Source organism: Sycon ciliatum, chromosome 2 (assembly GCF_964019385.1).
Source record: "Sycon ciliatum chromosome 2, ocSycCili1.1, whole genome shotgun sequence".
In the NCBI taxonomy this organism is placed as follows: domain Eukaryota; kingdom Metazoa; phylum Porifera; class Calcarea; order Leucosolenida; family Sycettidae; genus Sycon; species Sycon ciliatum.
Window position 1 is genome coordinate 31698427 of NC_088644.1, and position 25792 is coordinate 31724218.

Here is a 25792-nt window from a genome sequence, read left to right on the forward strand (position 1 = left end):
TGCTGGCATTTCTACGGATGCCGAAATATCGGTCTCTCACCGAGCCTCAAGCGAACCGCGAATTTGTTCTTTTAAAAATAGAGCAGAATCGTTCAATCCAGCCTATGTCGTCGCGTTCATGCAACCACCTTCTGAAAACTAAATGCACCGAGAGCGGCGGCATTATCTTTACCAATTCCACTTACCATTGGGTTCGTGAGCGGTGTCTTGGCACGATCAAGCGGCTTCAACAAGTGCCTATGCAAACACACAGTGCCGGGTACAGATAAGCACACTTCATCTTCAGCCAAAGCATGCTGCTATGCAGATGCCGCCATGGTGGTGGCAACTGAAATCCCATTCCCGATTTGTCTGCTCGAGTGCAGCGCCGGTTCTGGCGGTATCTATTGCGTAGTGGTACAAGCGCGTGCTGGGTCTTTACAATGTGGGCGCAGCGAGTTGCAGTCGGATTGCAGTTGCCACCGCTGTAGTGCGTGCTAGTAGATTGGTGGAGCTCTGATAATCAGCTTCCTCGGAGACAAAAAAGCCATGTCACTTGATAGCACAAACATCAGGTTCTTCAACAACCCATTCCGAAATGCTTTTCACGAGTAAGCTTTCGTGCCTTCTCTTCACGCAATATACAGGCAATAGCTCTAATAATTTGATTGTGAAATCATGTTACTTCGAACGAGCGCAGTTTCGTCATCTAACTTAACCTTTTGAGCACGCGTGACGTTCTGACACGTCATGACCACTGCCACTGTGACACGCGTGACGTTCTAGAACGTCACTAGTCAGTACGGAACTACATCGATTCCGCGTTTCTTCCGTGGCGTCGAGCTGTACCGCTGCAGAGAGGACTCCTAGGATGTACGAGTACAGTAAAAAAATGCGAGTCGCTCCGTAAGTTTGAACTGGAGTTACATGCGCGTGCATACGTTGCAAAATACCAATTTCGCGTAAAACTACCTTTCTGAAAACGGTCATAACTTTTGTAATCTTTGTTGTATTTCCAAAAAAACAACAGCTATTTGCTCAGGATACATGAAAGAATCGTTTGAAATCAAGTTTGCTCACATAGAGTGAATTAAAAAATTTTACTGCGTGGCAGAGGTTTTCAATGGGCCCGGGCTCAAAAGGTTAATGATCCTGTGCATTTGGATGCTCAAGAAATTGGTTTCCTTTTTCTGTCTGATCACTGACAGGAATGACTTGCGACTGGGTTTTCACGCGCTGCAAATCTACTGTACTCTTTTCGATAAACCTTTCTAACAGCACGTAAACTGGAATGCAGCTGAACTCACACATGTATCATCAGTAACTCCTCACTTCTTTAACTCTGGTAACCGTCTCTTCACTGCGAATCACTTTACATTCCACCAAATGTTCCGGCCTGCCTGAACATTTGGGGTGGATTTGGGGTGTTTTTGTTTTGATTTATTGTATTTTGTTGCCTCAACAGTACAATGTATAACTTCAGAGAGTCGAACAGGAAGCAACAAGATCTGAGGGTCAACAGTAAGGGAGTAAGAAAGAAAAAGCCGGTGCAAATTTGTAATGAAGAGACTATTATTGGAGTCGGAGAATTAAGCATGATGATTGTGCTCTTGTTGGGTAAAAAAACCTGTCAGTACCTTTTCTTGCCAGATGCAGGCAGTGGCTTCATTGATGCTGAAGCTGCTGGAGCTATTTGCAGTGGAGCTGTTCTATCATGACCTGTCCATGACCCAAATGCAGGCCGGGGCTGGGGTCTAGGCAGATTAGCGGGTCCAGCGGCTGCGGACTCGAACACCGTTAAGTCACGCTGACCACCGGCGGGGGGAGGATGCCGTGATTCCTCTGGGCCCACAAGTGTGCTGTTCACGGGAGTCAGATCTCCGGCCATGTCAGTAGGCAGGCCGTGTGATGTAGCCGATTCCATTGGATGGCGACTGGCTTGCAGTGACATCTTGTGAATATGCAGTGGCGTGGTCAACTGACGCTGTGCCACTGCATTCTGCTCCATACGAGTCTAGTAGAACAACGGAACAAAAATATATTTTCAGCTCATGGAGACTGGAAGTATTAGAGCATTTTGGATCGGATCCTTCACTAAGAACACAAATGTTGGCCAAAATGCTATCACTCGCTTCTTACCGAACCATAAGTGAGTTGCAAGCAATGATCAAGTCCTCAATGTTAATTTCTCTTGCAACATTGCCACTATACACTTGAATTCAATACACTCCATTCGCTATATTGCATCATGGCATAAGTGACTGTAAATAATATCCATGTGTTACGTACTCTTTGTTAATCTAATAAGTAAAGGAGGGGGGGGGGGGGTTGTCGACTGACAACCGCTCTATTCAGTCGCTATTCACTCTTGGCGTATGCGCTGGATGAAAAATTCCTTTATTAGTGAAGTTGAAAAAGTATGACGGTTTGGGCCAGTCACCCATCGTCAGAACAATGTACAAGGAGCGAACCTGGCCTTTTATAACGAAAGCAAGCGAGAGCATATGTACATGTATGTCCATGTACAAAACAAATGAAACACACAATAGCCGTATGCAATTGAGTGTCTGAATTTGCATGTACAACCGACAAGGAGAAGTGCGCTGAAAGAGTGGGTATGAAACAGCTCAGCAGATAAAGCGCAGGAAATGTGTGTACGAAGGTGTATACCACAATCATTGTGGGTACAACCCTGTACAGACACAGCAAGATTTGGCAGTTTCACTGTGAGGGTGCTAGCGCCTTCAATGGCCATCCGAAGGAGATATCGATCTCCGGACGACGCTCTCGAATCTCGATGGACTCCCTGATTTTTCTTCTGGCCATCCTTGTCTTCACGGCCAGTACTTGGGCCTCAATGAAAATCACATCTCAAGGTGCTCTTGATGGTTCCGTGCTGCTGGTGATCGGTAGCCATGTGTTCACCCCACAGTTTTCGAGCATCCTAGAGGGTGGTGGAGTTCCCACGGCGGATGCGGAAAACTCGGCTTCCAGCGGAGTCTCACGCGAACCATGACATTTTTTTTCCAGTATCCTGTGACTTACTTCGTCTTGGTGTTCCTCGAAACGGTCTCTTGCGACCCTGAAGGTCTCACGGACATACCGCTTTCGACACAGTGCACACTTCATCATATAGATAATGCCGGGGGAATCACACATGCAGCTCGGCAAACCAGAGGAGCATGATGTTCAGGGGTCGTGCGGTCTTACTCGCCTCTCTGTTGATCTATCATTATTATACAAAAGAGAAGGGACCAAGGAACTACAAGTTCCTTTCTCTTTTGTATAAATTAAACCTTTGCTCTCCATCCGAGTCTATTATCATTATTGTTGTTATTACACGCATTCACGCAGCAGCGTCAACCAAGCAGTTATGCTTGATCCACACATTAATTACACACGCTAATATAGGAAAACAAAGTATTCTAGGCTCTTACCGGAACTGTTGGTGTTTCCTCACGTCTGTCAAATATTGAGCAGTGAGAATGGGGAAGGAAAGCATCGGCAAAGTAGAAAAAGCAGTCAAGTAATCACAAGGATTTTGTCCACTAATATAACAAGTTACGAGTCATGCCTGCGTATTGGAGAGTCAATTCAATTTCAATTTGCATGTAACCTCACACCTTCCTGTTACAACAATGTGCGATATCTAGGATATTTCCTCTACTTCTACGTCCTAGAGTCATGCTGCCCCTGCTACAATGCAGACCCAGCCGGAACAGTGCAGAATGTCCCAATTCACATCTCACGCCGGAGACTGGCCACCTCACGCCACATGACATAATTATTTCAACAAAATATTCAAGCTAGAGTCTGCATAGCAAGACCACCTGTCTACAAAAATAGGTTTTTGGCATCTCATAAGTGGCCGCCTAATACAGATTTACCAAAGCGTAGTTGAATAACCGAAATCAGTATAGATGACTACTTTGGAGAATGTGATCATCCCGATCCCTGGGTCCAATTGTGGGCATTGGTAGAAGCTTTTGTGAATGATTTCGGAAACTCTGACAGACCATACTTTCATACTTGAAGTGGAAAAAATTATAAAAAAATACTTTGCTGAGTCTCTCTTACATTAGTTGTGTACTGGACCCAGTGCGCAGCTGAAGAGCACAGGACTTGATCGTCATCAGGTGCTGAAGACTCTTCTCCGGCTTTGTCGCCATGACACCCGGTTGATAGCCAATCGGCACAGAGGGAGATATCTACAGTAGAGCACGAGGCCACCAGAAGATGTTAGAATGTGTGCAGTGGTATGTAGCATGCAGGAAATGAGAACCGTTGACGGAGGATGTGGTGATGACTGTACAGTCACCTACCTGTGCCTATATATTTGGCATGTGCATCCAATGTAATTTGACCCCGCTTCCTATTTCACACCTTCGCGTACGCACATGCACCTCGCATGCACCAGCGGTAACTGTTGTGTGCCTGTGCTGTGTACATGCCTACTCTGTTCCCTGTGTTCTCCACTTCTCCTTCTGTCTTCATCAAGTATAGTTTGTAATTCCTACCAGAGTGTGATGGTTGTGTTGGACTGTCAGTTTGGGCTGCATGAAACAAAATCACTACTAATACCATAATGTCACACTTATTCGCAAATTCACAGTAAATACACAAATTCACAGTAAATACACAAATTCACAGTAAATACACAACAAGGTCGCACTGCTCCATCAAAGAAGGAACAATACCTGAATATCATCCAAGGATATGTGTTGCAGTGGTGCTCTGGGATTCTTCCTCGTTCTCTGCTTTCCGCGAAAGTTGGGCACACATGCTTCGGAGGAAACTGGATGAACAAAAGAGAATAGAAGGGCATCATTACATGAGATAAGAACTTGAAACTGTGAAATACCCAATGGAAGCCTTGACATAAGAGCATGCTCTATCGGAACAAATATTCTTGGCATGTACGCTAACGTGAGGTAGTGACACTAGGCGGCCTTCTTACCCATAGACAGGATTTTGGCGCAAGCAGCCCAAAACCTTTGGTTTCAATTTGTTTGTGGATCAAAGCTAAATTATTCTCCTCTGAATACTGGTTCAAAAGAAAGTCTTTCAGATAAGATATGCCATTGTTTCAACGGCTTGACTCCATCCTATTTTGAAGAACACATGCATTATTTTCTGGATAAGGGCACAGGGAAACAGCCAGCAACTACTTCCTCCGGAAACAAAAACTTCGTGGCTTTTTCCACTAATTTTCGCTGCTGTTCTGTCGCTCTGTGTGTGGCTCTGTCGGCCTGAAACACCAACAGATGACATTTCCGAACTGTAGGCAGGCATGATTCACATTCTGGAAAGACGACAGTCATCACAAGGCAAAGGTTTCGTGCTGTAAACCAAGCCAAGCGACGATGTTTTTCATTTTTGTCCACCACGCACATTGCCAACAAAAGCACTGCGCTCACTGCAAATCGCTGCTAGTTTTTGGTTCAGAATGAGAAAGAGCAGGACAATGGCACTAAGGAGCAAGAAGAGTGTGAAACGAATAGCAACTAGCGTTTTGAAATCTGCGCCATCCCCAAAACACCAGCAAAAGTGAGAACAGGTCCAAGATGTCAAAACTCTAAACGCGAAGATGTGATACTCGCACTTCGCGCAGCAAAGTTGAAAAGTTCAAAATCGAAGTCGTCGTTCAATGGAAGATCTTGCCTTTTTCAGCAGCCTCCACTCTGATGTCTCCTTGGTAGCATCGGCGAACAAGCAAGATCTCCTCGCAGCAGTCGTGACGTGATGGGACGACTACAACGTGGAGAAAATGGAAATGTTTGGTTTTGCCTGTACGCGTCGTTCCGGGGCATTCTCGAGAGGCAAGGTGATACCAGAGTACCAGCACGATCGCGGTCTCCACCTAAATGCTAGGGAAGGCACTGGTGTAAATCGCGTACTAGTAACAGTAAAGACGATCAGGGACGCGGAGAAGCTGCTCCGTGACAAGCGAAACCTGCCACTTTGGTTGGTTCCAGCCGTGATGAATCGAGTGATGGCGACTTAGACTAATACTCTATTCCCATCAATCGACCATGTAGATATTGTACACATTTTCATTGAGCGTGCTGAAGAGTTTCTTTTCCAATAGAACACTTTTGTTGAGCACAGTAACTCCTTGAAAAGTCATGTGAAAAAGTCACGAACTTTTTGTTTCCGGAGGACCTAAAGCCACCCCGTAAAACTGTGAGTTGAGTTGAGGCCTGCATCGGTTTTTAATAGTTGCCAACTCAATGTACTGCATGCCCAGGTTGAAACCTAGCTTCTACATCTTGGTGGGCAGAATGCCTGGATACCACCCGGCCGAGTGCTTAATTCGCATTTTCAATTTACAACTCTCACGCATAACAATCGAATCGGCATGACAGAATGCCAGTCATTGAATATGCCGGGGCGTCGGAACTGGTGCGGCAGGTGCGGCCACATCCGCACCAATAATTTCATCTCGTGAGTTTTGAAGCAATGAAATATGGGCTATTAGGGCCTAATTTCCCCAGAATGTTCCCGGGGAGGACCCCGGACCCTCCTATTCACCTATTTATGCGGCTGCACCAATGTCCAATAGCTTTTCCGACACCCCTGATATGACACAGTTATTTCAGCATGACACATGTGTGGTAGACTCATGCATTGTATATCACGACTGTAGTACTGGTGTGCACAGCCATGGTAACCATGGTAACCGTGCTTTGTGTAACGGTAATGCTCTTGGCCATATGCTGCTGTTGAGCTGGTTTTGCAGATGAAGAATCCGAGAGACACACTGGCTGGTTGTCTATTCTTTCCAGGTGCTTACCGTATTATCTCTAATATAAGCACAGTCTCCAATAATAGCACGTCTCCAATAATAGAACACCTTGGGGCGGCATTCAAAAAATAAAGTGCTCAGTCTCCATTATAAGCACGCGGTGTGAATTCATTATCTGTACCGGCGAAAAACCCCTGAAATGTGTGTGTCTGACATGAATTTGGCATGGCAACAAGCCTCTGAAATGAGGTTGAAATAATAATGGAACAGTCTCCAATAAAGGAACGTCTCCAATAATAGCATGGGGCGGAGGTACATTGAAAAAATAAAGGACCGTGCTTATATTAGAGATAATACGGTAGTCTGGTTTCTTGCATGCCTACAACAGCATGCAATGCTTAGTCTGGTTTCTTGCATGCCTACAACAGCATGCAATGCTAAGTCTGGTTTCTTGCATGCCTACACCAGCATGCAATGCTTAGTCTGGTTCCTTGCATGCCTACAACAGCATGCAATGCTTAGTCTGGTTTCCTGCATGCCTACACCAGCATGCAATGCTTAGTCTGGTTTCTTGCATGCCTACAACAGCATGCAATGCTTAGTCTGGTTTCTTGCATGCCTACAACAGCATGCAATGCTTAGTCTGGTTTCTTGCATGCCTACAACAGCATGCAATGCTTAGTCTGGTTTCTTGCATGCCTACACCAGCATGCAATGCTTAGTCTGGTTTCTTGCATGCCTACACCAGCATGCAATGCTTAGTCTGGTTTCTTGCATGCCTACAACAGCATGCAATGCTTAGTCTGGTTTCTTGCATGCCTACACACACACGGCAACAGCATGCAATGCTTAGTCTGGTTTCTTGCATGCCTACAACAGCATGCAATGCTTAGTCTGGTTTCTTGCATGCCTACACCAGCATGCAATGCTTAGTCTGGTTTCTTGCATGCCTACAACAGCATGCAATGCTTAGTCTGGTTTCTTGCATGCCTACACCAGCATGCAATGCTTAGTCTGGTTTCTTGCATGCCTACAACAGCATGCAATGCTTAGTCTGGTTTCTTGCATGCCTACACCAGCATGCAATGCTTAGTCTGGTTTCTTGCATGCCTACAACAGCATGCAATGCTTAGTCTGGTTTCCTGCATGCCTACAACAGCATGCAATGTTTAGTCTGGTTTCTTGCATGCCTACACCAGCATGCAATGCTTAGTCTGGTTTCTTGCATGCCTACACCAGCATGCAATGCTTAGTCTGGTTTCTTGCATGCCTACAACAGCATGCAATGCTTAGTCTGGTTTCTTGCATGCCTACACACACACGGCAACAGCATGCAATGCTTAGTCTGGTTTCTTGCATGCCTACAACAGCATGCAATGCTTAGTCTGGTTTCTTGCATGCCTACACCAGCATGCAATGCTTAGTCTGGTTTCTTGCATGCCTACAACAGCATGCAATGCTTAGTCTGGTTTCTTGCATGCCTACACCAGCATGCAATGCTTAGTCTGGTTTCTTGCATGCCTACAACAGCATGCAATGCTTAGTCTGGTTTCCTGCATGCCTACAACAGCATGCAATGTTTAGTCTGGTTTCTTGCATGCCTACAACAGCATGCAATGCTTAGTCTGGTTTCTTGCATGCCTACAACAGCATGCAATGTTTAGTCTGGTTTCTTGCATGCCTACAACAGCATGCAATGCTTAGTCTGGTTTCTTGCATGCCTACAACAGCATGCAATGCTTAGTCTGGTTTCTTGCATGCCTACACCAGCATGCAATGCCCCCTTCTCTAAGAAAAAAGACAGTGCAGCACACCGTTACCTGCAGCAGCTTCAACTCTGAACCTTGTCGATTTGTCTCTCATGAAGTTCATTAGCTGCACGGTGGACCTTTGCAACTGATTTCACACAGAGTAACATGCACAAAAGAAATGCAAACATGTGTTTACTCTTGGTTACAGTCATTTCCATTCGATGAACGAGTACAAACGATGCACAAACTCAAGGGTCATACTCAAATGGTCCCTACGAAAATGGATGTCCGCCCACGTACATTCTGCATGGCTATCTATTACCATCATCATTTTTTGAGGGCATTCCTTATTGCGGAGAACAATAAGTAGTTATCTGTTAACAGATAGACACACTGGAGCCCTCACTGAGCTATTGTGCTTATGTTGGACTAATCTGATGAACAGCATGCAGCCGCGAGTATTCAGCTAGTTTCATTGCAGCCCATTCCATACTCTGCAACAAATGCTAAGTTACTACGTTGAAGACATACTTCCTCCGTTAACAAAAACTTCGTGATGGATTTTTGAGGGACTGGTTTGCGCACAAACTGCCGTGAAATGAGTCGTGATCACTTTCTCGGCCTTCCCTGGCATGCCATGAAAGAGGTATGATGCGAGGAAAGCGACCTTTCACAACAAGCCGAGCGGAATCAATGGTTGCGCTGTGGCAACATAGGTACTAGGTGATGACAGTCGTGGCGAGCGAAACTGAAAATACCACTTCTCCAAGGGACAATGCACTGCTTGGCCTCTCTACTACTCTAGCACTGAGTTAGAGAGGGATAGGGACTGATGGAACGGAGCAGCGAGCCCACACAATGAGCGAGTGAACAAGGAGCTGATCCGATCGCACGGCGCAATGAAATAAATTAGAATTCAAGTTCTTGTTCAGCCTGCGCAAAGCCCAGATTCGAATGCTGATGACCATGCATTCGTTTAGAAGTCTGCAGTCCGAAGCGAGTCTCGTGGCTAAGGAAAGTCGACTGGACTTGCTAGCCACTGCCGTTCAGTGCTGGTAAGAGTATCCATCAGAGAAATTGGAATCCGTTTGGCTGGGACTTTACTCCTCGTTTCGCGGAGTTCTGGAGAGCGGAGATGAAACCAGGGAGTCGTAAAATATTTTTACAACTCCGTGGTGGAAACGAGTAATCGCCACCGCGGCGGATCATGCAGATTGAAAGCCAACTTACTTGAACTACAGCGACATCAAGTTTAGCGGAGTGTGATCAAAGAAGCTGAGGCAAGACTGAAACGAGCTGAACAACGACTCTAGAGAGCTGACGACTCGCGTGCAGCAGATGACGACAGCAACGCAGGGTCAAAAATGAGTCGAGCGAAAGCGACGCAAACTGAACTCTCTGCTCATTCCGCCAACAGTTTCTTTAGAGTAAAGATGCTGTACATAGGCTGAACTACATTCGTCGAGTGATTTGCAGTCGATACAAACTGTTCTTGACCTGTTCTAAGCGTTTTCATATCCATCAAAATCCATCACGAAGTTTTTGTTAACGGAGGAAGTAAGACAAAAGGGGAAGATGAAGATAGGTAGAAGAAATATCGAAGAAGGGACAGCAATTTTGACAACGATATCCACATCAAGATTCTCTCGAAGTGAAGGAATATATCTGTAGCAAACCTGTTCCCATTTTCAGACATCAAGCAGCCAAGGACCGAATCTTGTATATTGTCTCTATGAAAAGGCGGACTACTTCCTCCCTGCCAGTGGCCCGCTCCACAACACATGCCTATTTCTACTGCAGCACAGTATTGGTGCGCGCAATGGCACATCTTTACCTCCAGCACACACAGGTCGACGACTTCAAAAAACGCAGATGCACGTATGCAGTTCACCGGAGTGATGGTCTGAGAATTTGCTGCATTGGATTCAGACAGGTCAACCAGTGACCGCGTACTGCCATCCCTGAAAAGACGCATGAACAACATAAAAGACATCTTGAGAATAAATGTTAGGAATTACATTCAATACTTACGAGACATGTCCTAATTATTGGTTAGTGGTGCGTTCTTGCATAGATGCATGCGTAGGCAATTGAGTTCAGTAATTGCATTCAAAGTTGTAAAAAGTATACGGAAAGGAATCAAAGTCAAATCCATATACGTGTAAGCTATATAGTTTTCTTTGGAATGGTTGGGTTCATCCAAACCTCTTCCCTTCACATCAATAGAGCTGCACAAAACTTAAGACTTCTTCTCCCAGAACACACATGTAAATAATCAGCACTGCAACGGAAGAACATATGAATCGTGTCTAAACCAGCGTGCAAACAATTAGGACCATCGCCTTTTTAACCCTTTACCGGTCTACCATAAGCGAACCGATACTATAGTATCCGTACGTTTGGCCCACATTTTTTAGGGTCTTGTTGCTAGGAGACAGCTAAAATGGCGCCCTACTTGTAGCTGAGGTCCAAGGCTTTCTGAGGATGTACAAAACAACCATACTTACCAAACAACAATTTTTTGCCGTATCGATCGACTGAAGTTTGTTGAAATTGGAAAAGACGATCATCCGCCATGCGCGCATTTCGAGAATGCAAGTGCATCTCTTGGGGCCGTGTTTGACAAGCGTTCTGAGAGCAGTACCATCACCAGTCCAGGCTGGAGCTCCCGGGAGGTTTCGCAGTGTAGTGTGTTGAGAGAAAGAGCTTCGTTGAGTCCTGCTAGTTCAAAATAAATCATCCACAAATGAAGAAACAAAATTCTCCAAGCAGTGCTCTCTTCTCCGAGTAGTGCTGAGATGAACAAACCGAAGTTGCAATATCGTGGAATGGGAATTGCTGCTGCTGGCGCATCGCTGATGGCAAGATGTTGGTGTTCAATAGCGGGATTGTACAGCCTACCTTTCTGTTAAAGACATAGCCCATACTTGATTGTTTATCGTAGGAATTCAGCTCGGTATGCCTTTCGTGCTTTGATATTCGTGTATTTCATTCGCAATTGTATTTTCTCTCAACTTGAAGGGCTACCATGGGTCGTATCTTTGCCTGGACCTAGTTATATTTGAAGTTTCTGGACGCGTTCAGGCATAAAGATGTTAAAAATACCAATATATTGCTAACCCATACCTACATCACATGGTTCTGGAGTTATTGCTGGTTGTGTGTACATGCATTTGCGTGACCACCCCTCACATACATTGTGTTAGACCGGCAAAGGGCTAAAGGCTTGATTTGACTTGTCCCTAGTCTAGACCAATGAATCCGCAGGTCACGGGATGATTCGCCAGGCTCATAGATTAACTATCAGTATGTCCGGTCACTGCTCGATGTTTAGTCTAAAAACTAGTCACAAGGTATGAGTCACAGTGTCTGCTGACAGTGTTCAGTATAAAACCAGGGGCACACATAGACAGCGTTTTCAAAACGGAAATGAAAAAAAAAGTCTACCTGATATCGAGGGCTACGAAGTCTTCCACGAGTCCGTCAGTTGCGAATATTTCCTCAATGCTGCCACCACCATCCTCAGTCAGTTCTTTCGGTACATGGACAGTCACAGGCGCTCCGTGAACTTCAAGCCTGTTAGGAGTGCGAGGAATACAAATACAAATTTTGAAAGGATTGGGAGAAGTTCAAATTCAAAGGATCAGTCGGGGAAGTGAACTGCCTGAAAAAATTGACGGGTTCGCGTACCGGGCAGGCCAAGAACAAGGAGTCGTACAACTCTCTGGTCAAGAACCACCTTTCCGCTTCCGTGGGACGCCACCACCCCATGATCACCCCACGAACTGCCTGAAAAGAGAAAAAAATGCCACACCCACCAGGACTCGAACCAGGGACCTTGCTTGTCATCAGCAATGCTTTAACCAACTGCGCTATGGGACCATGCCGAACCTAGAAGGCGCTGACAAGTGTTTTACTCCAAAGGCAGCTCACAACACATGCCACACATGCTCATGGCACTTGGGTCTTTTCCCTCTCCCAGGGAACCAACCACAGTCAGTTTTTGGAACGTACTACCAGAGGTGAAAGAAAGTGATCAATTTTTAAAGGATTGGGAGAACTTCAAATTCAAAGGATCAGTGAACTGCCTGAAAAGAGCCTTCTAGGTTCGGCCTGGTTCCATAGCTCAGTTAGCTAGAGAATTGCTCATGACAAGCAAGGTGCCGCGTTCGAGTACCGCTGGTTCTGGCATATTTTCTCTTTTCATGCAGTACACTTCCCTGACTGATCCTGCAAATACAAATGTTGCTATTTGTCGTCATCTGTCGCTTGCCATTGAAGCGGGATTCACAGAAGCATTTTTGCGATGCGCGATGTGACGGCCGCGAAACCGGGAAATCCCCAAATCGTAGCCGTCTCGCAGCCCATACAACTGCCGCAACTGGGCCATCGCAGAAGGTGAGCTTGGCGATGCGACAAGCGATGTGGCACACGATTTTGACCTTTTCTGCGGCAAAGTTGTACAAAGGTTCAAAAGTTGCTTGTAAATTTGTACAAGTTGTACCAAGCCACATGAGTACAATGGTGACATACCCACTTGCATTGAACTTTGCGCCAAATCGACAAGGCATCGTCGTAACGCTGAATTCGTCTGACAATGGTATTTCGCGAGTTCGCATCACACGCCTCAGACGTCGCAGACCGCGTCGCATCGCCCATCGCATCGCAAAAAAAAACGTCTGTGAATTCCGCTTAAATGACATGCATGCAACACATCTTCATCTACTTATACATTGTATGTAATGTCACAGGGTATCCACGCTGGCCTGCCATCAGGCTCTTTTTGAAAACACTAGAGTAATGATTGCAGAGTGAGGCCGCTTGAGCTTGGCAGATTTCTGATTACCCCATCTTTTGCCATTCAATTCTTCCACGTCTCGCACGTCGGCATATCGGAATGGCTTATTCAAACTCACCGTGCCTTTGCACTTGCACTGCCTCTTCTGCGATTCGTTGATCCTACTCTGGCAAGACCTTGAGCACTTGAGGCTGCCCTTGGTGATGAGACACACCTCAACTCCTCCTCATCTATGTCACCTCCAATGCCAACACCCTTTGCTCTGCAAAAGAAAGCCAGAAGAATAATCACAGTCTTTTAAAGTTGAATAAGGTAAGGGATGGAATAAGGTAAGGGATGGTGTAAGGTAAGGGATGGAATAAGGTAAGGGATGGTGTAATATGTTCACACTTGAACATTGACAGTCCACAATACATCTGGCCTGTTTCTAGAGTCGTGCACCAGCTTGGCATTGCCTCAGGCATAGCCCTATACATAAAACAATTGGGAAATAACCTGCGTGGAGACAACAGTTTCATGATAACAATGAAAAGGATGAACTGTGCACTCATTCTAAACACACATCAAGGCAAAGTTGGTGGGTTAGTTTCAATAACGTTTTCGTGTGATATTACATCAGTTCACATCATATTGTTGATACGAGAAAAAAACAGCGTTAACACGCGTGCACTCGCTATTACAGACCAGTGGAGAGCACACATCATATGGAGGATTCATGGAGTGCTGGGCAACCGAATCTGGCATGTGATAATCATGTAGGATAGTCCCCGCACGAGGTGCAGCCCATCAGATGGGCACCCATGAACTGGGCGTAGTGTGGACGGCCCATATGATAGTGTGTATGTATGTCCACGCACAAAGTGCAGCCCATGAGATGGGCGCCCATGAAATGGACGGAGTGTGGACGGCCCACGTACGAAGTGCAATGCCCGTTAGGAGGCAGGAGTGTGGGAGTATGAGTGTGATGGCCGCAGGCCGTGATAATTGCCAGATGAGAGGAGATAGCTGGCCCAGCACTCCTATTTATTTTCGTCTTTTATGAATTATGATACTTGTGTTGAATCAAGGATATCAATATTATTCATAGATGGGAAGAGGTGGGTGGGTGAGAAAGGAACAAACCGGTGTTCTTCTCACGACCCAAGCAAAGCAAAGCAAAGCAAAAGTAGCAATGTGGCCAGGGCGAAGTATGGTGTATGCGTTACGGGTTCAAACTCCGATGTGAGCTGCAGCCGCATATGGCTGGTTGGCTGGCGAGTTCAGGTGAGTTCCGGCGTACGCATGTTACATGCAACCGCGGCGTGCATGTACGTGTTGCTTGACATGCATCACACGGCTGTTCTAGCGTTGCCATTTATCACAATGGCGGCCAAAAATCAGGATCCGCGAAAAACGTTCTACGTCACAAATCTCTATGGAAACTCGAGTGCACGCGACGCGTCGAGGAACCTTTTCAGTCATTTTTGTACTTGTTGAGCTTTTGTAGCCGTGTGACTGATTTTTAGTAGATTATTTGATCGAGAGAAATTCCAATTCTTCAGAATGTTTTCCTTTATGTATTCTGTCTAGACACCTTCTGGCTACATTTATACCTATGGGCAGGTGTGGACAACCAACCCTAGCGGGTCCGCCGGCCTGGGCTCCGGAGGATAACCTAAATTACGAACAACAACGATTCAAAGGATCAGTAACAACGATTCAGTTATTGAAATTTTAGGTATATTTACGCTTCCCTTTCTACTTCTCAAGTGTTCTTCCCTTCGGCTGGAGAATCATACGATTATAGTGAGGCAATGTCGTGGTCAGATACTGCGTGACCAGAACGCGGAGTCGATCGACATCACGGTTCATGTTCTCCAGGGACGAGCGTAGCTGTTTGAATTTCCTGTGAATACTTTCTCCACCTTGCTCACCGAGGAGGCCAAGGGAGACGCCGAATCTTCGCATGCAGGGAATTGTGTGACACTCAAGCAAGTGTAACTTGGGCGTGATGGACTTCCCGAGACGTTCTGCAATGTCATGCCTCACCATTGCCATGAACTCGGAAATCTGTTTCTCCAAGGATTCTAGGACATCATCATCTGCTACTTGGCACTTGGAGAATACTGCTCGACAGCTAGCATACGCTGCAAACAGCTTGCTGTAGCGTGCCTGCAGCTCCTGAGCCTCCTGGAGTATGCTGGTCTCGTCCGGCGATGGAGAGTCTGACAGATATGTCTTGACCGTTGCTACTGGAGCAGAGGTGAGCTCCTCAATAACCGTCTGCTGCAGTGCCCTGTGGACGTGGTTGCCAATAAAGGCACCAGAGTGGTATGCCTGCCGCTCGATGCGATGCTTGACGAGTACTGTCTCGAAGCAGGACACACAGGGACCACTCTCCACACAAGCAGTTGATAACGACTGTTGCAGAGTAGCAATCTCTTCCTTGAGTTTCTGTGCTGACTCTTTCAGCTGCGCCCAGTGAGACTGTACTGCTGCAACTGCATCGATTGCAGCCTGGTCCCCCTCCCGGCAGTGTAGCATGACAAAGTACAAATGCTGTTGTACTTTGCTTATGTCCTGCTGTTGCTCTACGAGCTCAGTCTGGGCTTCTCGCAGACGACGATTTTCCTGGGAAACACGTACGAAAGACTCTGACGGTTGCTGAACATCAGCGCTTAACTTGGCAAGCGCCAGATCCAGCTTCTCTGCATCCATGAGCATGGACTCGTACAACCATGGAAATATCCCGAGGTCCAGATGCAGCACAGGAATGCAAATATTTTCTAATTCTATTTCGAACAATGCTGGTCTAATAACGTTCTTGTGTTCCTTTGCTCTTGATAATCTGCTCCCGTCTGCCTGAAACGCTTCTAGGTTGGTGTTGAGAGTATGCAGTGTGTGTGTTGGTTGAGTGCCTGCAGTCTGGCTGTGCTGGAGGTCGGCCTTGGTGGCTTGACAGAACAAGCACGGGTATCTTCCTGCTGCACCGGAAAGCCCATACGCTTTCATTAGAAACTCGTAGTCTCCAAACAGTGACAGCTTAATCGTCTTGTCCTTCCATTTCATACCATGTAACTGTGATAGGTGATCACTGTATGGAGACAGAGTTGTAGCTAAGTTGGCCGGCGTGTCCTTGGCACAGAAGACGACGAATGGGACCGTGTTGTACAAGGCATTGGGGTGTGCAGTATTGGCCAGCTCAGAACAGAACTTGAAAGATTTATAGCCATGGTCACCCCCCACTTTCACCCATACCTCATCTTCTGGCAACCCCCCGGGCCAGATCAGTGTGCCGGCTTTGTCGTTCATGTCAATATAGTGCAGCACGAGATCGATGAGGCTGGTGAAAGACACAACGGGGCAAAGTGATATATTGCCATCCTTGACTGTCAGCGGCACTTCACGGCCGATCAGTTCAAAGGGGAGTTCATCATGAAGCTTCTGACGCATGGCATGTTCGGACTCGAGAGGTACACCAAACTCCCGTAGGTACCTCTGCAGTTTGCGCAGCTTGTACCATGGCAGCTGCAAGTCTGCCTTTATGGCTAGCCCTACCCCACTGGCAGGCTTCTCAGACAGTACACCAGCATCGTGCAGCAAACTTTCTCTAGACTCCTTCGACATCACTCTAGTGGAGTGTACTCGCTGAGAGGCACTGCCAGACTCACCTCCACATACCACCTCGGAAACACTCTGCAGAGTCGATTCTCTTCTGCGCAGGACACGGCTTGACGCTTCACTGCTAGACACTGATGCTGTTGGGATCTTCATCCACATAATCGGGTGACGGCCAGTCCATTGCTCAATCTTGCCATCATCCTGCATGCTTGTAATACATTTGGCAAGGAGCATATTGGCTGTGTCGCCTCGAAGCATACCAGCTGATGCAGTCATTATTTCTGCCACGGTTGTTGACGGTGATATTGTGCTGTGTGCGGCACCAGTGCTGAGAGAGCAAGTACTGCAGTGGCTTTTCAGCTTCTCCAGAGGAACGATTGCGGTGCAGCCGGAAAGAGCACTCTGGCCCACAAAATCACAATGTAATAGTTGCTCTCTCAGTACCTGGATTAGCAGTGGGTGTGGTGCTTTGTACTGTGAAAGCCGAAGTTGTTGGCTGCAGTGTGTGCATGTGTCATGCTCTTGGTGGTGAGCGTCCACACAAGACGCACACAACAACAATAGACAACACGGTGGCTGCACAGGCCTATCAACAATATCTGCACACACACACACACCACACGCTAGGCTCGGCACGGGAGAAATGAACCTACTCGGCTCTAGCCGTCCCTGGGTCTTAAAGGACGGAGGTGCTATCTGGTAGAATTCGTCTTCTTCCATGTCAATTGCGACATCCAGTGCAACAGGCTCCTTGGACGTGCTGGATGAGGCCTGCATGCCCAAAAACTTCCTCTTCTTTGCTGGACGACCACCCTGCACTAACTTCCCTCCCATCTCACATGAGGTACAAGGGCCAATTTCAGGGTGCTTTAGCCATTGGTGGGCAACCCTTGGCCTCAATGTTGCACTGGATGCAGCTACTGCACTGTACTCACTGGGGGCTGCAACTGCACTGCCACTGGGTTCACTGGACGTCGATGATGAGCCCGTTGCCACAGTAGAAACACCACTCGCACTGAACTTCGTAAGTGCAGTTCTACACGATGCACAGAAATGTGTCGGATGAATTTCAGAGTCATCCAAACATATGTCTGCGCTGTAGCAACGAGCTATGTCCACAGCATAGTCCTTCACAAGGTACACTGACGCTACTCTACCAGAATGCCTGCGATGGAGCTTTCCTGCACACAAACGGCACAGCTGGGCAAGGTTCTTCACGTGCTCCTCCATCCTGATCAGCTGATGCATCAAAAAAATACACAACACGCTAACGGTTGGAAGCAAAAAACTGCTCATGGTATCAAGCTGATTCTTTTCAACGAGCAGCACAAAAGCCTTACCTTCACGAGAAAACTTCTTGATACCGTGGCAAAAATCCAGAAACAAGGCTGAGTCACGTCAAAGTGCTCTATAGCCAAAGTGAAAGCTGCTGTCACGAAATATCCAGGGCTGATCAAAAAGACGAGAGGGACGCGCAAAAAAAGCAAAGGACAGATCTAGCTCTTGATCGCGGCAAGGACATAACCTTACCTGGCGAACCTGATCGATTTTACCGATTCCCGGTTGGATTTGGTACGGTTATCTCTTGGAATTTGGCCGGCTATCTGACATTTCCCGCACAGCTGACTCCCATGAGCGTCGTCATCTTCACCAAAAATTCAAATCTCAACGGAAAATCAGCTGGCCTTGACTGGCCGTTTTTTCGCCCACTTGAACAGCCGTGATCAATGAATAGCGTGAGATCTGCGGGCTCTTTGGAAGCCGCTGGAGCGCGTGTGAAGTGGTGGCTTGTGCAATGTGTTAACCTACATTACCGCAAGCTCTAATGTGCTATATATAGAGAGACTAAAACGAATGATGCCAGCATAATACCATGTAACCATCATGAAATGAAAATTGTTATATAGATGTGATTCACAAACGTTTTTCTTTCAAAAGAAAAAAGTTCATGAATCACATTTTTATACATATTTTTTCATTTCATGATTGTTACATGGTATTCTGTTGGCATCATTTGTTCTATTTATCGCATTGTTAAAACTCCTTTCTCCGAAACGCGAAGAGAAAGTGCTACAATCGATTTTTCTTCTTCTTTTTGCAGTAGATGAACTTCCTTTCCCCAGGAGACTCCCTTTGATAGGCATCCAGTTGCCTCTGGGGAATCCTTGAAAATATAATATCAATCAATCAATCAATCAAATCAATAATATCAATAATATCAATTAGATGAACTGCCAGTTGAAGAGCCAAACTCACTGCCAATGTGGGAAGTTGGTTGACCAGAGACGGCACTCGTCTTGCTGCTCCGTCCTATCACCTGATAGAAGAGAAAGAGAATTTGAAACAGACTAAGCCACTCTACTGGAACACAAAGTTACCAGCCGCGTCACCACTTCACACTGCTCTGTTGGCTGGTGCAATGCGTTCAAACGACTGCATATCATCAATGGAAGAGAATATGTCCTCGGTTTTCCCGTCATGTGTGCCTGCCAGTAATGAGGTCGGCCGACATACAGTGCCGAGTGGTGGGCCACCGGTGGCAGAAGCTGTAATTGGTGCAGCAAACCAGTAAAAGCAACGAATGGCTACTTCCGATTCAACAAACCATCTAGAAACCCTTCTGTACATACGCACTCCAGCAATCCAGCCACATCGTTATGGTTAGTATACACAGAATTCATGGGGCTCACACACAAGCCAGATCTCAGGAACTTCACACAAGAAAGTCTCAAGGATGCAAAAATACACCATTGCCTTCGGAATGAAATGGCCACACAGAGTAGTTCATAAAATCTACTTTGAGTGTTCTTAGCCTGTACAGGGGCATCGGAAGGTAATTTAGGATGGTAAGATCAGTCTTCTGAGGTACCATTTACTTGTTGGGAGAGGGTGGCTCGGTTGAAAGATTCCGAAATCCAGAGCCCAAACCCGTGCTGTCGGTGGTTTCATGGGGTGCCTGGGGCAAAAAGTGGTACGGTCACTACCGAAGTGACCGTAGTGTGTCCGACGCCCCAGCAGTGCCACAGAGTTTCCTTACCTTCCATGCCTTCCTCCGGTTCTTTGTACAGAATGTCATTGATATGATCAAAGTGCTTCTTCACAGTTGCCGTGGCTGCTTTGTTAAACTCCTGTCAAACAATGGATAACAGACAAGGACTTGTAGGCCTCTTGTCACTTTGAAACCTACTGTATGAGCAGAAATATTCATTTGGAATGTAATTTCGTCCAGGGAACTTTTGGACTAAATTAAATGCCGGACTAATGTCGATTTGTCCAGCTTTTCTATACACTCTTATGATCTATGGATGAGATTTTCAACCGGACGAACTCCCCTTCTTTCGAAATTGTTGACCGACGAAATTTTCTGCCTCTACAGTATATTTGCAGCCTTATTCAGCAGCACACGGGCCTTGCCTTCTAGCTCACAGAACACTGAAGATGTGGGCTGACAATTACTGTTGTCGCCATGGGCTAAAGTAGGGAATGAGTTATATGCACAAAAAGACCATATTTTGTACCTAGTATGGTGGGTATGGCTTTTGTGTCACGCTTATGGGATTTGAAACAAAAGTCATGTCTACTAGTATTCTTCAGTATGCATTTAGATTGATGCTGGAGGGATTCCAAACGTTGCTCCTCAATCAATGCAACATTCTGTCATGTTGTTGTACCCGTTGCAGTTGAATTGGATGCCCACAACAGTATACACGTACCGCAGTCCAATGCCCCAGTCCGGAAAAGCTGGAGTTGCAGGTCTGTCCGCTGAAGGCTTCATCTTCCTCATAGCCCGTCAGGCGCATTGAGCTGGCCTGCCAGCTGCGTAGCATGCGTGTCGCACGGCTATTCCCCGCAATCGGTGACGCACCACCAGCAGTGGCGTTATCATCGCCGGCCTCATTCTCCACGGGGCTAAGGTCACAGGATGTACTGGGCCTGTCTCCAGTATCGGCGCTTGCAAGTTCTGCGTCATTGCTCGCGATCACCGGCACCGAGAACCCAACGCTGATGTGATTGTATCTGTGCGACTCTTCATGCTTAGCCTCCACAATTTCTTCAGGCTTCTCCAGTGCCGGTGTTGCTCCATCATCCGGGCTGCAAGTGTAAATAAATAATAAATAATACAACCGTATACTGTCGGATGGTGTGCAATCATTGGCATGTACAGTGTACAAAATTAGTTCTATTTGCTCCTTGTCTCCCTCCATGGATTGCTATGCAAATACCATGGTAGCAGGGTTTATGATAGACCTACAGTAATGGAGGTCCATTGTAATAAGCAAAATACCGCAAATTACATTCATACCACAGCCACTCACAAACTTTGAGAGTAAACTGACTTCCTCTTACCGTACTCACGTGCTTAGTGCCCCTGGGGCACTATTTTTCAATGTACTTCACAGATTGGGGCACTATTCAAGAGAGGGCACTATTCAAGGGAGGGCACTATTCAAGGGAGGGCACTATTCAATTCAGGGCACTATTCAAGGAAGGGCAGTTTTTTTCAGTGCTGGTACATTTAATTCATCCCACATAAAACCAAAGAAGGAAAAGAAAAACAGAGCGTAACGTTTACTGCAAACAATCACGACTCGACAGAAAGGGCAACAAGAGCTGCGATTTTAATCCTGAAACCACCAGTTCAATGACACGGACAAGAACATTACCAAAAGAGCAGCAAAATTGCACATGCGCTTGGTTACAAGCCCGGGGGAGGGGGGGGGGGCACTATTCAAGAGAGGGCTGTATCTTCCACTGGCTCTTAGAGACTGGGGCACTATTCGAGATGAGGCACTATTCAAGAGAGGGATCTAATTGCGCGAGTACGGTACTACCATTACTTCTGTTCATCGTGTTATACACATGCTAAACCAGTACAGTACTGTTCGTTGTCAAAGATCTGGGGACGGGCAGCCTCGTAGCCTAGACCATTCTTATTTTCATATAATCGAAGTACGACGGTCTATGTCTATGAACAGTTGAGTCACCGTGTAACTAAGTATACATTGGTATACATTGGTATGCTGTATTTGGTGGAGTTATAGGCTGTTCTTTCTTTGGTGCTCTGTTCTTCGGCGCCCGGCAGTTCTTTAGATGTTATAAGAGATCCTTAGCAAAAGTACGATGACGCTAACTTTTACGGTACTCACTCCCAGCCGTGACAAAAGACGTTATCGGGTAACGGAAAACGTTACAGAGCTCAAAACAAAGGGGCCGACGCTCAATATGGTAAATCTGCAAAACCTGCAAAAACTCGCATTGTTTCTTGTAACTGGCGGGAGATAGACAACACATGCAGATCGAGACCAGAGTTGAGATTGCTTCCTCTTGTGACTTTTAGCGCTTTTTGGTGAGTTTTGCCTTTCAGTTAACAATGTCTGCGTCCTCTGCTTCACGCCTCTCACCCTCTATCCCATGTGGGAGACAAACGACCTGTTCCGCTACACTCCAGAGGAAGAAATTCATCGGCCTCTCCCAGACGTGCTGGAGCTGGAGAACCCTTATAGTCATCGCTGCTGCGAGTAGGAAAAGTTTTCCAAGGACCTGGGCACGGCGAAAACTCATTTTCGCCGTGCCTTTGCCATTCCCGAGTGAAAGACCTCGCCAAGGTGTTCATTCGGAACGACAGCAAACTAATCCCTGGTTCAAAATTTTGAATTTCCCGCTCTTGTTTCCACGAAAAGTATCGCCATGGTTGTCATGACTACTTCTTCTGAGCTGTAACGTACATTGCGCTAAGGAAAAAGTCAGCTTGAACGATCCGAAGTACGGCAATGATTGCGTTTACGTTAGCGTTTTTGTAGCTAAGGATATATAATATGTATTGTGAAAGAAGGTCCAGTAACGACATCAGGCCATGCGATAAGAAATCAATACGGTCGGAAAATGTCCAATGTCCGACCGTTATTTCATGCCCTGGACAAACTGTATTTTTCAGAGTATAGTATAGACACCCGTAATTCCCTCCAAAAAAGTCAGTGCCGCTTAAACTATGATGATCAAATAAATGATGATACACTGGGTAGATGTCTGTATTTCGTTACAAAAGAATTGGGTGTGGCTTAAACTCCAGAAAATACAGTACAGTAAACTTGGCTAATAATGATTGCAGATATAACGACAATTCGCGAATAACGACAGAATTTCCGTGCCCAGAGCAAAGTCCCATCTAACTGTATACATTTAAATTCGAATACAACGACTATCTGAATAACGTCAATTCGCGAATAGCGACATGCTTTTAGTGCCCTGAGGTCATATCCACTGGTTGAATATCTACTTTCTGGGCTTTTGACAGCTATTTGAAGTACCTGTCATGCAGAAGTACCAGAACCTATGCCTGGCGATGGATGAAGGCACACATGCAAGAAGATGCGGGGGGGGGGGGGGGGGGGGAGGGGGGAGGGCTTTATATATTTTTTATTTTGCTTCTAAATAGTTGGAGTGATCAGCACAACTACAAGTCATGTAGTTGTACATGATTGTACAGTAATCATCATACGTGTACATGATTGTACATGTCTCTGTAGATGGCTCCAAAAGGCTAGTACAGTCGACCTACCCTTATAACGATATTTGCGTCAGACCAAGAAAATTTTGTTATAAGGGTAATATTGTTATAGGGGTAACTGGTTCATTTCATACACATACGTCATAATGCATGGATTTTGTTCATTTTTTACACTCTTCATAGCATAAAAAACTGACGTACATGCGCAGCATATACACAGCAAGGTGCCCACTGGTGCCCCCATTGTATTTCAACATGTCCCAACGACTTATCAAGTGAAGCTTGCCCTACCTGGATAGTGGGCTCTATATATTCCCTGCTAGATATTGTTATAAAATGGAAAGTGTCGATTGGTCAGCCCATTTTATATCGTTATAGGGGTAATATCGTTATAGCAACATTGTTATGAAGGTAAGGCATTGTATACAAAAGTCAATGGAGTGATTTGGTTTGGCAGAAAAATATCGTTATAGAGGTTATCGTTATAAGGATAGATCGACTGTATTTCAATCTATTTTCCTTGCACATTGACTTTATTGTTCCTTTCAATTGTGATATGAAAATAAAGTACACATCGACATAGAGCATGAAAAGAGCTTCATTTTGATCATTATGCGTGTCATACTATACAAAATACGGATTCACAGTATAAAGACACTTCGCGAATAAGGACAATTTTCTGATGCCCCGTCAAGTGTCGTTATTCGCAAAGCTGACTGTACTCCGATAGTAGGTTGCAATTTGAACATCATTGCCAGGTCGTGAGAAGCCCATACCAGAGCAGCAACACTCACACTGCACTTCTTTTGCTTGAAATTCACATACGTTTACTCTCTGGAAAAGCACTGGGAAATAGTGCTTTTCTGTCTCGTCAAAATATCTTTGAAATGAGATCAAAAGGAAATGTTTCTCTGAAGAATGTCGTACGCTACTACTGCAGTTGTCAGAGGGAGGCTGCGTCGCGCGTTGACGAGTATCATCTCGTGATCAGGACAGCGAGACTCACAAGCTCTTTCACACGTCTGTAAATAATACACCACCGTGTGGTATGTTGGCATCCCGTATCTCATTCATTTCCCTATCAAACGTTACGTTCATTTTTCTGTTGTCTACTGAGCTCATTGGCGTGCAACTCCGAGGCACATCCCATAAGTTAGCTTCCTGCTGCTCACATTATAACAGATTTGGGGTTTGCCATTTTTCAGCTCCATTTTATTTGACTGAAAAACAGCAGCGGCCAAAAGTAACAGGACTGGTATTCCAATAATATTGCACTCACTTTGCTTGCATGCTTGCTAGGTGCTGGACTGCCAAGGGGGCAAGTCTGAATTTCAGCGAAGGGAACGTGCCGTCAACGAACGGATTCTCCGCTTGTCCGTCGGCGATGTGATATTCATTCTCTCGCACCATTCGAAGGTCTTACCCATACATTCAGTCCACATGAACGAGATGGAGACGCGGCACGTTTTCTAGCCTACTACTAGTACTAGCCGCATGCACCGGTACTACAATCTAGCCCACTTCGCTCCAAACTCCTGCATTGCGAGGTCTCCCAAGTAACTACTCAATTCCTCAGTGCCAGATTCGATGAAGCATTGCTACCTGAACCCATAGTCGATACCAAACTATTTTCTCAACTGATTCTGTCTTACCTGATGCTAGCGGCAGTACTATGACAGTCAGTAGATGTCTTTGAAAGACAAATATCTGACTCTGATCTGTCTGTATCACACGCAGTTCTACCCTCAAAAATGTTTTTCACTGCTACTGACGCACTGCACTGTCACTTGCCAACCTTGTACTGCAATCCAAAAATAATTATAAAAGAATAGTCCAATCTCTACTTCACTGATGAGTGATGTATCTGCAGTGCAGGACAGTCAGTAGTGTCAAGAAGAAACGAGTCCATAATCCTTGACGGCGGTTGCGTTGACAGCTCGCGTTCCCTACACGTACACACGGAGTAGCATCGCATTCAAACTCAACTGACCTTGCTATAGCAACACCACTGTCTCGGTGTCTATCGTCATGGTATCAACCTTTTATTTTTGTTGCTCCGATGCCGGCCGTCACTCATGCTCACTGAGACTGTTTTTCCATGCATGCATTGCAACCCAAACACAGTAACAGTTTGTGCGTGTCCATCACTTGTTACTGTTGTTACTCTATCATTCTATGATCTGTAGCCGCCAATCAAATAAGTCTAACCGTGTGGTGCGTGGTCCTTGAGATAATGGGGTTGAGTGGGGCATCGGGGATTCTCTGCAGAGTTTTTCTACTTGTTACCTACACGTATATCTTGATCAGTGTCCAGCTGCACGCAAAAACCTTTGCACGCATCGTGGAGAATGAATCACTGGACCTAGATAAGTGGACATTTCCATGGCTGGAATCAGCGGACAACGATCTGG

At 46.0% G+C, this 25792-nt stretch overlaps 1 protein-coding gene across 2 annotated transcripts in view; it reads right to left on the reverse strand.

Annotated features, from left to right (window-relative positions):
• The window catches only part of LOC135809697 (uncharacterized), a 44454-nt gene extending 19283 nt beyond the window's left edge, over positions 1–25171 (reverse strand). Inside the window, exons 1-13 of one of the 2 annotated variants that reach the window (XM_065323110.1) lie at positions 24661–25171; positions 20587–20965; positions 19911–20001; positions 19130–19190; positions 13392–13535; positions 11923–12051; positions 10310–10436; positions 8545–8620; positions 4677–4774; positions 4057–4187; positions 3417–3441; positions 1617–1993; positions 186–237 (exon numbers count right to left, since the gene is read on the reverse strand). In XM_065323110.1, the coding sequence (XP_065179182.1) occupies positions 186–237; positions 1617–1993; positions 3417–3441; positions 4057–4187; positions 4677–4774; positions 8545–8620; positions 10310–10436; positions 11923–12051; positions 13392–13535; positions 19130–19190; positions 19911–20001; positions 20587–20965; positions 24661–24791 (1821 nt within the window). In that variant the 5' untranslated portion in view covers positions 24792–25171. The remainder of the gene's footprint in view (positions 1–185; positions 238–1616; positions 1994–3416; positions 3442–4056; positions 4188–4676; positions 4775–8544; positions 8621–10309; positions 10437–11922; positions 12052–13391; positions 13536–19129; positions 19191–19910; positions 20002–20586; positions 20966–24660) is intronic. The other variant, XM_065323112.1, reaches the window with a different exon arrangement.
• Between the last annotated feature and the right edge of the window lie 621 nt (positions 25172–25792).